The 15,419-nt window shown below is 47.2% G+C and overlaps 1 protein-coding gene across 4 annotated transcripts; it reads right to left on the reverse strand.

The window, feature by feature from the left end:
- Positions 1-2,619: 2,619 nt before the first annotated feature.
- Positions 2,620-15,146, reverse strand: axin2 (axin 2 (conductin, axil)). Of its 4 annotated transcripts, XM_070923345.1 has the most exons (11): positions 14,338-15,146; positions 12,277-12,408; positions 10,049-10,151; positions 8,012-8,152; positions 7,454-7,902; positions 7,108-7,284; positions 6,767-6,979; positions 6,512-6,600; positions 6,016-6,029; positions 5,526-5,641; positions 2,620-2,746 (listed from the first exon to the last, which is right to left on the reverse strand). In XM_070923345.1, exons 1-11 carry the CDS (start codon positions 15,144-15,146, stop codon positions 2,620-2,622), a joined length of 2,370 nt encoding a protein of 789 aa, XP_070779446.1. The 4 variants fall into 4 exon arrangements, with proteins under 4 accessions (XP_070779446.1, XP_070779445.1, XP_070779444.1 ...); XM_070923344.1 differs by lacking the exon at positions 6,016-6,029 and having other exon boundaries at positions 5,526-5,674; positions 6,537-6,600; positions 7,108-7,302; positions 7,448-7,902; XM_070923343.1 differs by lacking the exon at positions 6,016-6,029 and having other exon boundaries at positions 5,526-5,693; positions 6,529-6,600; positions 7,379-7,902.
- Positions 15,147-15,419: the final 273 nt, after the last annotated feature.

A 15,419-nucleotide genomic window follows, 5' to 3' on the forward strand; every position in this document is an offset into this window, starting at 1 on the left:
TGTTTTGGTACTTTGTCTCCTCTGGTTTCATTTGAGAGGCAATGTCACATGAACTGTGTAGCTTTTTATTATACCTACAACTCAGTTCATACCTGAGATTTGTACTGGTGGTGTGACCTTGTGCGTATCAGTTTCAAAGTGGACATTATAAATAATGTTGGTCAAATAAAGATAGTTTCACAATTATTTTTTGCTGTAATCATTCCATCTGTTCAGTGTGCTTTCAATATAAGGGATAGGAGAAGGACAAAATCCACAGTCCTCATTTTGTGCAAATGTATATTCGAACTAAGTTAGACAAATGAGGTGGGATTCGTCCAAAGGTTATTTTTAGTTTAACAGTTTCTCTGTTGAGCTGCAGTAGACGGTTGGTAACAAAAAGAGGGAATTTTGTAATAAAACGTCAGTAACTTTGGAAGATACTCACTTGAATTGTCTAAGTTACATTTTTGCACAGAGTAAGGACTGTGGGTTTTGTCCTCCACTTACATTAAAAGCTAATTATGAACGGCTCTTTTATTGGCCAGTATGAACAGAGGGAATGATTACAGCGAGCAAAACCTCGATGGTCTAAACCTTTCACTTACATTCATGCAGCAGTCTCTTTTCAGACGCCCTGTGAGTTATCATCTATTCACTGGGATCCTAATTGAGCAAAAGACCACATTACACTCGCACATAGGTCATGAAACAGTTAACCATGTAAATATCTGGGAGAAATGTACTTATGTCTCAATAACACACACTTAGATACTCTCCATCTCTCTCTCTCCTTCTTACACTAAAAACACACAGAGACTCTGGTGGCCAAATTAATGCTGCATGTTTTAATTTCCAACAGGGAGTAAATTAAGAGCTGATAATGGATGCAAATCTGGTGGAGACTTCTCACTGGATCCAACAAGTTGCACTCTCCACAGCGGGGTGTGTGTGATGAAGTTTGTTCTACACACACACACACCACCATCCCAACATCCCAATTAGGAGATAGGAGAATCCATACAACATCCCATCACAAGACACACACACACACACACACACACACACACACACACAAAACCATAGGAAGCCATTTGCTAATTTGAAAAATAGAACATTTTAATAAAGGCTACATCTCTTCATAATTACAATAATTAAAGTACCGAGGCATCTTTTCAACTGAGCTCTATAGAACGCATAATTTACAGTTTACAAGTGGAGCCAAGGAAGCCATGAAAAATATTATAAAACATAAACATGATGAAACGGATACTAAAAGGCATAAAAATATCTTTTCAACATAAGGCCCCTTGAAAAAACCAAGGGAGTAATAGGACCCTGAAAATTGGGTAAAACACGGCAAGAATCCATGTAGGCACAGCTACTGTACTCAATTAAAACACTATGGACATAGTGTATATCACCATCATCATCATCATCATCTGCAGCTCATAGTGCAGGCTTCAAATACACACAGAGTAACCCTACTCAAAAGCAACTCAGTCACACAATCACATACGTAAGCACGTTGGGGAGCACATTATAGAGCTTTTTGTTGGTAAATATTAATATTGGTGTAAACACATTTTGGGGACTCAAGGACCTGTTCAGGGCAGTTTCCTCTTAGTAAATACGTAGGCTATTTGTGCGATGCCTGCGCCACTGAAACAAAGGCACTAAGACGCGACAGATCAAGGCTAGCTGGGCAGAGTCCCAGAGTAGGGAATTAAACATTAATAGCATTTTTGTTCCTTTTTCATAGTACACTCAGGGCCCTTCAGAGCAGATGGGGACACAACCACAAAAAAAAGCACTGCAGTAGTAAATATATGATCAAACTTGAAGTGATAGAGAGCCATTCTCAAAAGCTTCAGCAGTAAGCTCTCCAGCCAAGAGATCAGAGATGTCCCACTAAATCTCCAGGAACAGGAGTGGAGTTTTTGAAGAGGTATTTTTGAAGTTTACAGTTCAATATGAGGGGCAGAAAATGAATAAAACCCATTTCCTTTGCTTGAGAACTGATGCTCAGAAGGGGAAAGAAAAAAAAAAGAAAAATCACGGATGTGGAAAATTGGAGAAGTTTCTCCAACTCCAAGCAGCTTGTCCATGGAAGAATAATAGGGTTGGGGCAGGGATATTTCCAATAAATAGCAATAGAAATCTTTACACAGCAATACGAGCATCACAATACAATGCAATGTACATGTATATCTGCATATACATATTAGCAGTGAGCTAGCGAGTGCCCGCGGACAGATGCTAGCACGGGCAGGGTCAAGTAGGCTGTCAGTCTCAGATTTGAACCCACCGCCCTGCTTCTTTGAGGAGTGGTCATTCACCTAGAGTCTCAAGAGTTTTCTCTTCTGGAAACACGGAGATGTTTCAGTCCAGCGACACAGAGTCCTTTATTTTCTTCACTTCAAGACGGCTGTTGACATGATCGTTCTGTGATAGCGATAACTTGTTCCTTTTTCCTTTCCATCTTTCATCCCGGTCCATCTGCCCAAACCCCGTTCCTTCAACAACATCTCCAGTCCTACAGTCTTAGCTTAAAAGACACACACTTTTAGTGTGTGTGAGCACATGAAGGAGTACATCCATGGAGGTGTGAAGGAGTGTAATCCACAACGCGGGCGGGTCTCACTCCATCCTCTCCACCTTGCCCAGGATCTTGCCCTCATAGGTGGGAAGCAAGGAGCCGTCGTCTGACACCTCCTCAAACACCGCACCGCACTCGAACTCATCACTGGCCTTCTTGAAGTAGTACCTGCAACAGAGAGGCAAGGGAGAGTTAACACCCTCATACTCAACAGGCATGATTCAAGATACATTAAGGCTTATAAACATAAAGTCAAACAGCTTGTTGCCACCCCCTTTTTTAACATCAAGCCTCATTTCCAATCAACCAAGACTTCTCAGGGTGGAACGTCTAGAATAAGAGGCTCGCTCTCTTCATCCCTCCCTCCGTTCCTTCTCCTTTTCCTTTTCCTTTTCCTCCATCATGTTGTTGTGAGTTTTGCTCCGGCTAACAGGGGCCAATTAAGCCAGCGTGCAAATGAAGGGGTCCTTTGACAAAGGCTGAAATTTTGGGTGCCTGCAAGTCTGCCTGTCATTAGCCTCCCCACCCCACCGACTACTACACACCCGCTCACGCACACGTTCGACGACACACGTGCGCGGGCTTTCACCCGCTTCATTATTACAGGGACAAAGAAAAGAACAGAGACAAAGTGGAGGAGGAGAAAGAGTGAGCAGCACACGGTGTCCTTCCTTACCCCCGTTGATAGCATGAGCTCTCGCTGAGTGCTATAGGAAGGGCAGCCACCTCACAACTTTCTGTGTGTGTGTGTGTGTTGACAAGAAAAAACTAAAATCTAGGAGGGGCTTCTCGTCAGCCATGACTTCACTGGGCCATTAATGATGCAACCCCCCCATCCTCATTTTAGAGGAAGAGAAACCAGCAGGGGTGGGTTGGACGGGAGGGAGGGGGGGGTCTCAGAATTCACTCATTAACTATGTAATGGAAAAATGCCTCGGTTTGCTCCATGTGTGGGGTGACTGGAATGTGGGTATGTTTGTGAGCATTTTGTCTTTAATGAGACTGACAAAGTTGAACATGCAATACTTATAAAACAAGACAGAAAAAATCCTTGTAAAAGGTGTCTGAGTGCACGTGCGCAAATCAGCATGAGGGTGGTCACTAATAAAAAGCATTTGAAATACAGGAAGGCTTCAACTAAAGGGAATACAGGAGGTCTCTCTCAGTGAGTAAATAAGACAAAGTAGATGAAAGAGCACAAGACATGCCTAATAATTGCACCCTCCTTTCCTATTTGGAGGAGGAAGGAGACAAAAAAGAAAAAGTCAAGCCATCCTACTCTTTAAAAAAAAAAAAAAAAATCTTCAAAGAGCCATGATCTTTTTTGCTGAGAGAGACAGACAGAGACAGAGAGAGCCTGAATTTCCACTGGAACATGTTTTATGTGGCTGGATCCGTTTTTCCCCCCTTCTCCCCTTCTCTTTCTCCCCGTTTGCTCTGACATCTGGCACCAATATCGTCTGGCAGGGCCCAGCAGTACTGTTCTTTGTTGAACCGCTGCCATGTTGAAATGACCCAACTCCACACATTCTCTGGCTGCTATTAAAGCACCGCGCAGCTCTCTTTCCAAAAAATGTGGATGGTATGACAGAGGAACTGAGACAGCGAGCCAGAGAGAAAAGAAGAGGAGTGTGTGTGTGTGTGTGTGTGTGTGGGGGGGCAAACAGACAGATGTGGAGAACTTGGAGCTAAGTGCTTGTCACATTTGTTGTTCCAAAAATGCTGCACACATCTGGACAGGAAGAAGTTGCTATAAGTTCTTGTTTCCTCCAAAAATAGTTTGATACCTGTAATTATTAACACAATACTCAACCCTTGCTTATCCTGGAGACCATGGCAGCCTAAACAATAAACGTTTGATCTTAATGCCCACTGGAAAGGAGCAATCAAAGTCAAATCTCTCTCTGCAAACACACATTGAAGCTGTGCGGCCTCAGCCGGGGCCCAGAAGTACAGCAAACAAGCGAATCTGGCATTTAACAATCTGCCTTTCAAAAATATCCATAAAATGATTACAACATGTGTAAACATTGTGCGCGTTCAACGCAAGCACATCCATGCGTGCACACACGTACGTACGTACACACACACACACACACACACACACACACACACACACACACACACACACACACACACACACACACAAGGGCAGGGGGAAAAAAAGAGCCTCTGATAGCATCAGTGAAGAATTTGCACGCTGGCCATTTGTGTGAGTCTTTGTTGGTTGAAATGAAAGGGGCCGGGGCTTCAAAGCCATGTGTATTAAGTGTGCCTTAGCATGGAAATCAATACCAGATGGGACCCAAATCGCTGCAGTTCAAACTCTTCCACTAACCCCCGCACCACCCACCCTCCCTCGCTCTTGTCCTTTCCTTTTCATTGCACCCCCCTCAACACACACACACACACAAAAACCACAGTGGCCTGAATCTGACTGCACACACACAGAAATAAACACTGATAAGAGCTCCACAAAGACATAAAGCACTAATAAATGTGGAGAACACACATCAGGTCACACACGACCTGAACACAATTCAAAGATATACATTTACCACTAGAGAACATTAGACATTCTCGCTTCAGTTTGTGGTTTCCTTTAGTCCTGCCCTGTCAGACTGTGGCAGCTCAGACACAACGGATGACACTGGAAATTACTCCTCTACCAGTTCCTCCACGTCCTGCCCGTGTGATTGCCACTTTAAAAATAAGTTATAAAGCTACCCAGCTGCAAGAGGGTTTTTGTTGATACACCAAAAGGCAACAAAATCATTTTCTGTTCTCAAACACTGTTTTACATCAAGGCCACTGGACTGATAGCATTTTATTGCCAGCAATCACAATATCACAGAGGCGCCGATGGCAAAAGTTCACATTACATCATTGAAATCACTCCTGTAAAACATTAACATCCCAGTGCGCTCGAATCTCCATCTGCACACACCTGTAGTTGCCCTTCTTGCGGAGCTGCTCCTTGAAGTGGCCCAGGGTGAGACTGTGGCTCTTCATGGTCCTCCGGTAGGGGATCTCCTCACCACAGAAGAAATACGTCACCACCGTCTCGCCACTGCACACCCCGTGGCTTCCCAAACCCTTTTTACACTCCTTCATCCTGAAAGTAGACGAAGAGGGAGAGAGAGGGTGTGTTAGAATGAGTGGACACCTTCATTATAATAATAACAAGATAATGATCAAAAGAGAAATCAGAAACAGAGCAAAGCTTCTACGGGACTCTAATCAATCTACAATCTACTGCTTTCAGCAAGTGTACAGAAGACAGTGCTAGACTAGAAATACTGTAAGAATAACACTACTGAGTGAGTGAGTGACCCAGTGCCATCAGTAAGTGTGTACTTGTGTGTTGTGTGTGCATGGAGAAGGGGCACTGTATTATCAATTCCCCTTCAGCTATGTCCAAGGCTTTGTAGGCCCACTTCAGAGGAGCTCTCTCTTTGCTAAGCTCTGCTCATCCCAGCCGACTGCCAGCTCACTGAAGGACAGCCAATAAAAATGATACATATATATGAAAGGGATGTCTCAGTCAGGTGGTGCAGTGACTACACACTCCCCACACACAGCATAAATACACAAGATTCATGCAAACAGAGGCAGAGCCAGGCATCTGTGTATGAAGCTTAAAATAAGCTTTGCAAAAGGGGGCCACCTTCTCTTTTGAGTGACTGTATGTGGGTGTGTGCACGGGTGTGATATGTAGGTTTGCATGTCTGTCCCTACATGTGCAGTGAGCAGTGCAGGTGTCAAGTACGAAGAGTTAAAAGGGTAGAAGTACACTGCAAGGTGGAGGCTATGGCTGAGAGGAGGAGGAGGAAGAGGAGCAGAGAGGAGGAGAGGAGAGGGAGGGCAGGACGCTAGAGGCATCGTACTCTTCTGATTGGAGACCCGGGCTGGTTGTGAGGAGGCCAGCAGGGCCGGGATTGGCTAGAGACAGAGGGACGGACCCCTCACCCTGGACAGGCACTAGGTGGCTCTTGTCTTGCTGGAGACTTGACACTGGATGCCTGGGAGGAGATGTGATAAACTTTATTACTAGGATCAATCATACACACTGATATTTCAAAAATGCAAGACATAACAGATTTCAAAAAACAAATCTGGGATGGCTAGAAATCATAGGAAAGACCAAAGCTAAGAGCAATTCTCAACTACTCTCTAGTTTCTGTGTACCTTTGCTTGGTGGTCTTGGTGGAGACCTCCTCCAGTCTGCGGCAGGCCTCCTCCAGCTGGGCCAAAGTGTTGGGAGGGGGCAGGGGAGGCATGGCTGGGTCCTGGATGAATGGCTGGGCTGGCTGGTGGCTACGTAGGTGGCCACAGCTTCCGCCACCACCCCACGTGTGCGTCTGGGTAGAGGAGCCAAAGGATTTCTTGGTGCTCTGGTTACTGCAGGGGAGCGAAGAAACAAGACTAAACGCATTAACAACATGCAATGGTGGGGCATAAATTAGGACATTTTAGGCTAAAATAAAAACGTAAAAACCCAAGCACTCCAGGTACCAGCAACTGCTCACCTGTGAGACTTGTGCCTGCCTTGACGTTTGCTTTCCAGGATCCATTGCAACACATTCTGGGTGGGGTCTGTTGTGTCGCTGGGCAGCTGTAAGGGCCCACAGTCCTCTATGCACCTCTCTGCCGCTCCCTCCTCAGCCCCTGAACGACACACACGCCTGGACAGAGAGCTGGAACGCCTGGGAGGAAGAAAGAGAGTTAGTTTTTATACAGTCGACATGAGAAAGCAGGAAATGAACAGGGCATGAATTTAAAGAAGTGTTTGAAACTCACCCAATACTGCTGTCTGCTGAGACGGCCCCACACATCTCTCTGCCCAGGCTGCGGCTGCGCTGGTAAGGCTGGCACTCGCCACTGCTGGAGCACAGGCCATGCACCCTGAGGGCTGCCTCCCTTTCAATCTGCTCCTTGGTCTTGGGGCTGGCATGGTGGTGGATGTAGTGGTGGTGGATGTGTTTTGTGCTCTGCCTGCTTAAAAGGGTCCTGCTGGGGCCCAAGGCCAGAGTGACGGCCCCTTGGTCAGGACTAGAAACGGAAGAACTGGAGGGCCCCGTCCTTACCAGGGCCTTGATCCCAAAGCCTGCCTGTGTGAAGGGCTTTTGCTCTGGGGAGCTGGAGCGAGGTGAGTGGCGGATGACGGCTGGGGACTGGCAGCCGGGGGTCTTCAGGACGCGAGAGAGGTGTTCGTCCAGGATCGCCTGGGGGTCCTCGTCAGAGGAGCCAGGGAGGAGGGTCAAGGGGTGGGGAGAGATCTGGGGAGCACTTCCCATGATCTCTGTGTCTTCTCTTTCCTCCTCCTGGTAACAAGACAAACAAAGTCATCAACTGAGGAATTAAAAACAAAAAAACAAAAACACACACACACCTTACAATTGACTTTCCAGTAGAAAAGAATCTCACACAAACCTCCTGAATCTGCTGCAGCCTCTCCTCCAGAGAGTTTATGGTGTCCTGCTTTCTCTTCAGGCCCTCCAAGCGGGAGATGAGCTGGGCTGCAAACTCTGCCGGCTCCATTGGGACCATCTCCTTGGGAGGACGGCGCGTACGCTTTGAGGAGAATGAGACACATTAGCCGTTGTATCCCTGTCATCCCTCCATGACCAAGCCCCAGCCATACCCATCTTCTACAAAGATATCCACACTCTCCCCTCATCTGTCTACATTTATGCATTGTTCTCCACCAGCGCCTGCTCCACCACTGGTGGTACTGATCAGGGCACTCTCATTGGCACCCAGGGCTACGGGGTTGTTTCAAGGGGTGACAGGCTTGGTGTATGGTCACGCTGGGCTAGGCCTCGGCTGGTTCCCTCTGTCATCATCAGCAGGCCTCTTTAAAGTCAGCTCACTTCAAAGGCTTGCTCGTCAAATATCAAACACTCAGTGGGGGGAGAATAGGATGGTGGAGGGAGGGATGGAGGGATAGATAGATGGGAAGCAGTGGCTTTACATCTTGGAATAAAAGCCACATATCGACAGGGGGTGGAAGAGAACTCCAGGGAGGAAAGGATGGAGGGATTAAAAAAATGGGAGAAGTTGAGATGCAGAGATGTGTGCTCGCAGGAGGGGCGAGAAAGAAAAAATGGAGAGGGAAGGATTGGAAGAAAGAGATAAAGGTGACAAAAAAGGATGGAAGATCAGACAGGTTGAGGTAATTTATTCCCCCCTTGTCACACACTGGGCACCTTTGAGGTACAGTATAGTGACAGTATGAGAATATGTGTGTGTGTGTGTGCGTGTGTGTGTGTGGGCGTGCACACACATCTTAAATTATTTGCATTTTTGCACTGGGGCTTTCTTGATTTTTCTTCTTTTTTTGTTTCTCCCATCCCTTTGTAGCAGGGATGACGGGGAGAGAAAGAGTGAGAAAAAGAGGCGCTGTCTGATGGAGCCTAGGGCTGGTGCACCATGGGAATGGCAGCCATTGCCAAAAATCAGACGGGAAACAAAAACAAGAATAAAAGCGAAAAATAAAGCAAAAGGGGGACAGTGAGAGAAGAGTGGCGAGAACCAATCTGTGGATCTTTTCCTAACACTTGCTGCGTGTCTCTTTATGTTGAAAAACAGGGGGTTACATCAAGTTTATTTTAACAAGCTGTTAATGCTTCTGTTACAACTACTTCTGCAAGATGTCCCCCTGCCTCTGTTTCGGACCTCCTCTCCTGCTCTTCTCTCAACTTGAAGTTAGCCTCTCTTAAGCCTTAAGCTATCAACTCCCCTCTGACCCACTGAGAGCTCACATGACACGCTCAAACTCTTCCCTAAGATCCCTCACTTTTAGGAGAGGGGGGCTGGCTGAGTGTGTGTGTGTGTGCGAGTGTGTGTGTGTGTGTGTGTATATGTATGGGGGTGGGGGTGCTGTGGAAAAGAAAGGGGGCCAGCTCTGTTGGAAGTTGTCACTTCCCTGCGCGTTTGCTCCATTCATCCTTGGATCAAAGCGCTGCGTGCGCGCGCATGTGCGTGCAAATGTGTCTGAGTATCTTTGTGTTTTTGTTGGGAAACCAGGCTGATTTCAGAGCCCTCGGGATAAAGCGGCAGAGATCTTCCTCATCTCTCACTATTCTCCATATTTACAGGATCGGTAGGGAAGAAAAACCCTGGTGTGTTCCGGGCGCTGCGGCGATAAACAGCTTAGAGGCCTCCCCGTCTCCCGCAGACTTCAAGGAACCCTAATGGGGGTGTAGGTGACACCAAAGGTAGCGAGGGGGCTCGTGTTGGTATGTGTGTACGTGCGCATATGTGAGTGTATGTGTGTGTGAGTGGGAGGCTGGATCGTTGACGTTACTCTTCAGATCTTTGCTGGTGTTGTTGAATTGAGAATGCCGAATACAGTTTGTGCGGTACTATTCATAGAACCAAGAGAGACCCGGAACAGAGGGTGGTATGGAAATTACACTGTGGGACCCAGGTTCAAAAAGACTTCTGAGCGTGTGTTTGTGTACTTACAGGGAAAGCAGGCAGAGAGACTTGGCTGTTCATCCTCATATTGCGCTGCATCTCTCTCTGTAGCTGTTTCTTGGAGCCCAGTTTATACGGAGGGATGCCATCTCTGGGGGAGCACACACAGATCACAAAGGTCAATTACCCAATAAGATACATCGTTTAAGACCAAACAGCCATTCAGGAAGAAGCTTGTTAGCCAGCTGGGTAGATCAAATGCAGTTCAAGCAAGAATAAATCTAATTTATCAATTATCCCATCCATTTTCTTTTTCATCTTTCAGACTTAATTCAAGAACATAAAAGATGTTCAGAGCGAAATCAAACCAGCATTTCCGGTCTTGTTTGTGTGTCAGAGCACACCGGGTTACATGGCTCTGAGTGAGGTGGTTGGAGGTTTTGTTTGCCCTAGAAATGACACTCAATTTCATCTCTGGCCCCAGCACAGCACTGGGAACCCTGCTGGCCATTTCCTTTCAACACTACACACATTTACACACAAACATACTCTGCAGTCACAGCGCGCTCTGCTCTACTGGCCAGGAGTAGTGTCAGCATTAGCATTCCCCTACTGACTTTCACGTTGAGTTGAGGACACTGTTAGCATTAGCTACTCATTATACTTATTCAAAGAGTTACTGCAGGACAGGACCCACGGGTGCGGCTAACCTGGTTAAATCTATCTGAGGGACTGAATGGCTGACTGGCTTAAAAATGAAATCAAACAACAAACAGCAAAGCTCAAGCTTCAAACTGAGGCACTTGACAGTGTAAAACAGTGTCTTTTCTCCATGCTAAACAGCAGTTTCCTGGTGGTGACCTAGCCTAACTGAGGAGCACTTTTCCACTTTTGCTTTGAAATGCCACAGTCATGCGCATAAGCAACACCCCCCCCCCCCCCCCCCCCCCTTCCCAATCTTCATTTGGCAAGCGCTGCCGCAGCCAGCCTCTGATCTCCGCACATCAAAAGGCTGGTTTGTAAGATAAGGTAATGTTTGAAGTCTGCGCAGCTGCATTCCCCAGCGTCCAAGCAAATCCATAAATAAGATATAAGCAAAAATCCCCCCTCCGCCACTCTCTTTCTCTTCCCACCCAACCGCCTCCTCCCCCGTTGCTTTTTCCCTTCTCTATTCTTTTCTTTATCTGTAAATGAGATTCAAATGTTTATGGGTCCTTTCAACTGACCTAAAGAGAGGCAGATATTCTGATCAAGGCCAGAGCGGGCAGGGATTGAGGTGGTGGTGGTGGTGGGGGGGGGGGGGGGGGGGGGGGGGGTGTCCCTGTGGCCAGGGCTTTGTCACTGCACTGGGCAAAGTACAGCAGAATACGACTATATGGGCCCCGGTCTCTTTGAAGAAGGGCTGTGTAGAGATATGCCAGAGCAGAGGACTCCCTGTCATAAAAGACTCTTTATGGATGCCATATTTATGTGTAGCCCAGCCCACTGGCTGCACTGAACATCAGCGTCTCAGTGTGCAAGTATCTTTAGCTTGGTCATGGTAAACCTCGCTGCTTCGGTGACATCATCCATACAGGCCCTGGACGCCTCCCATGTGAGATGAGGTAAAGAAGAACTTGTACCAAGATTTTTCTGCTTTCGGGCCAAAAAACAGCTGTCCCGAGTGCTCTTGGCCTTGAGCTGTGCACCGTGCAATGACTTCATAGTACCTTGTCACTTGAGAGACACGTGATTATGGCAAGTAATCCTTTAGAAAAACGAGGCCCTAGGCACGTACACAGATAAGCACAAACCACATGTGGGCAGAGGGAGAACACTTGTGCACTACTTCTGTGCTGCAACGATTAGCCAATTCCTTGATTGGTCAATCCATAGGCAGTTAGTGTAACGTTTGTGTCATTTAGCAGGAAAAAATGCCAAACATTTGCTCATTCTCTCTGTTTCTTTGTTAATTGAATATCTTTAGATTATACAAAACAAGTTAGCATGGGCTCTCAGAATTTATGACTGGCATTTTTCAAAACGTTCTGATATTTTATGGACTACATTACTCACCAACAGTGCCCATGTCAACTGACGCACAAAATGTAAAGTCTCTGTACTCATTCCCATGCATCAACCCACAAAGTCCCACTTACAGCAAACCATTCTTCCAGTTCGGCTAAATTGTTTTCTTTCCACAGCACCTCATTTTACATTCCTGAAACACCCTCATGTGCTGCCATTCTCTCTCTCACGCACACACACACTCGCATGTTTGGTTAATATTCACTTACACGCTGCTGTCAGTCACGGACATGGCATCGTCGGTCAAGGCGTCACTGGACACCTCGCTGTCATTGGTGCTGCTGACGGGGGCAAAAGAGCCCACATGGCAGGGGTTGAGTGAGTCTCCTCTCTTGTATGATCTGGGGAGGTTACAACAACAGAAACCAGATTAATGCTACGAAACAGTGTCCAACAGGTGGGTGACATTTCATTTCTACTTTGTGGGGGAAATCAGTGTTTCAATTATGTCGAGGATCTAAGCTCAAGACAGTGTCATTCAAACCTCAGAAGAAATAACCTAAGAGAGATTAAATGAGCGACTGTGCATGTGTGGATATGACCTTGTCTGCTACCAATAACAACTACACCCAGTGATGAATGAATGTGACTGGCTACTCTGGGGCCTGGCAACCACCTCCCCTCAAATACAAGTTCATCTGTACTGGGAAAGCTGTGGTTTTCTCCTTATGCCCTATTTATGCCTTCTTAAATAGCCCACAATTTCTCGGTTTCCATTTCTCTCATTCACACTCACTCTTTCCTCAGCATTCATCTCCCGCTGTGCATGCATTCTTGCCATGGTACAGGAGAAGGAGAAAATAGGGGGAGTGACCAAAAGAGAGAGAAAGTATAGAGCGGAAGCATGAGAGTGTGTCAGCGAAGGAAAGAAAGCGGAGAGGGAAAAAAGGGGGGTCATCAAGAGGAGGGAGAGAGCCAGCAGGACTAAAGCTGTAGGCCCCCCAACTCCAGGCTGACCTTCAGAGGGGCTTGCAAAGAGTCAGGTATTTAACACAGCTGGCCTTGCATTCTTCCCTCCCTGCCTCTCTCTCACCCCCTCATTTATCCTTTCTCCTCCCTCCATTTCTTTTATGAGGTGTACCCCCCCTTCCCTCCATCTCTGTCCTTCCTTTCCGCTCTCTTTCCCCTCACTTTCGCTCCAAAAGCATGCCTCGTAGTCCCCATCCCTGAGATTTCAAAAGGAAAAAAGATAAAAGTGGAGAAGGCGAGGGAGGGGTGGGGTGGGGGGGTGGGGAGCAAAGGAGGGAATCAGAGGAGAATTGACGCAAACAAGAAAAGAGGGAAGAAGAGAGTGAGAGGGTTGGGGTGGGGAGGTGTTGATTCTGTACTGTAGCTGCTGCCGTTCAGGGTTTGTTTAAAAAAAAAAAAAAGGAAAGTCAGATGAGACGAGGTGAGGAGAGGGAAGCGGAAAAGAGAGAAATGGGTTCCACATGTTGTGAATCTGTAGGGTGACAATGGGAGGGAAGAGAAAGGCACCAGGGAGACTATACTCTCACTTATAGGAAAGTCCCCACCACGAACTACCAACACACACGAGCTGTCAGCCCACGTTGTCCAAATCAGGTTGCTGTCAGTTAGCCTTTCATACTCATTATAAAAGTTAAGATTTTTGTGCAACTTGTAATTCAGTGTCCCATTGACAACAGAAACATCAGAAGATGTCCCCATGTTGGCACTTTTACAGCATTGGACAGATTCTTTATATACACACTAACATTTAAAGGCCTATAAACTCCTCAAGAAAAGCATATATTTGTTTGGGATGCAGTGATTATACTCTTTTAGAAATGGACAGGCAGAGATGGACAGGCCATAATATGGCCATCCATTTCAAAGTACCATCTATAGATCTGCTATAGACTTATATCTCTGCCAAAGGCTTGAGGACAGCGTGGTACAGGAGGAGGCATAGCATAGCAATGTCATCATCCATTATTTGCTGGCTGGGGCCAGAGCCAGCCGTGTGCTCTGTGAACTTTTCCCGTGGAAGACGATCCCTCAGTCTGCTGAACTATTTCAAAGCCCCGGAAATCCAGGCGAGCGCCAGCAGAGGGCTGCTGCTGCTGGAGATGGTGAGAGGGGCCAGAGAGCCAGGGAGTGAAAGACAGACAGAGTTTTCTACAAACTTAAAAAGAAACCCTGAAGTGATTTGGAGAAAAATGCATGAGCAAATGGTTTCCAGCTGCCTATAATGTGGATTATTACATGTGTACAGCATGGATTCTGGGTCTAAAGCTAAATACAGTTTAAAAAAGGTGCTGCAGCCATACCTGTATCCCCTTTCCATCACCTCCACCGCCCTGATGGACACGGTGGCCCTCTGCGCCTTAGCCGACAGTCCAACCAGCGCTTTGGCTTTGAAATCACAACTCCACTCCTCCTCTTCATTCAGCGTGGGCAGGTATCCACATACAACTTTCAGGTCGCCCAACCCGTTCGAGTTGACGTGATTCGGGTTTTCTCCCCCAGTCCTCACGTACTCGAGGTAAATGTCAGAGGTCAGAAACATCTGGTACGCGTTCTCCTCCATGTTGGTCTGGATCTCGGTCTGCGCCTGGTCGAACATCGCAGAGTCTATGTGTTGCCTCTTGATATTATCCCGTATGAAGGTTTTAGTCGCGGGCTTGAGCTGTTTGGCGACTATGCTGTTGTTTTCGATGTAGCGCTTGTAAATTGCTTTGGCGACTCTCTGCGTTTTGGTATCCTTGAGGTCCATTTGCCTGAAGCCATTGCAGGCGAACCAAAAGTCTAAAGTATCGACACATTTCTCTCGCTCCAGGAATGTCCTAAAAAGAAGAGCACCGTCCTGGTCCCCGAGGAGAGAGTGCAAAGACTTTGTCCACCGGGAAAGCGGTGAATCCGGGGAGGCACTCCCCTCTGGCTCCCCAAGACCATCCTCGTTCCTCCTCGCCGAGGATCCCGGTGAGCCCAGCAGAACCGATATGGGGGGTTCCAGGGGTTTCATCATTGCGAGTTTGCCGGGGTAGCAGGGCGCCTCGCCCTCCTCCCCCGGCACCGGGGGTCGAGGAGCATCTTCTCGGAAACTACTGGCAATATGGTCCATAAGCGCCCGGCTCATGGCTCTGAAGGCAGCAGGAGAGCCTGTGTGTTGTGCGCCTCTCCTCTGAGCTCCTACTGTAATCTCCTCACTCTCTTATGTCAGCGGGGGAGCTTCTCTCTGGCTGCCCGTCTTCTCTCTGAAACACAAAGTATTGATCTAATCAAAACCAGATCCGCCCCAACTTCAAAGGGGGAGAGACGCAGTAAGAGTCTTTTCAGAGCCTCATTGACTTTCACAGGAGACGACAGGCGAGTTCACAGGGAAAGAAATGTGAGAAAACGCTGCAGCAGC

The sequence above is a fragment of the Enoplosus armatus genome, chromosome 17 (assembly GCF_043641665.1).
Source record: "Enoplosus armatus isolate fEnoArm2 chromosome 17, fEnoArm2.hap1, whole genome shotgun sequence".
NCBI classification, from domain to species: domain Eukaryota; kingdom Metazoa; phylum Chordata; class Actinopteri; order Centrarchiformes; family Enoplosidae; genus Enoplosus; species Enoplosus armatus.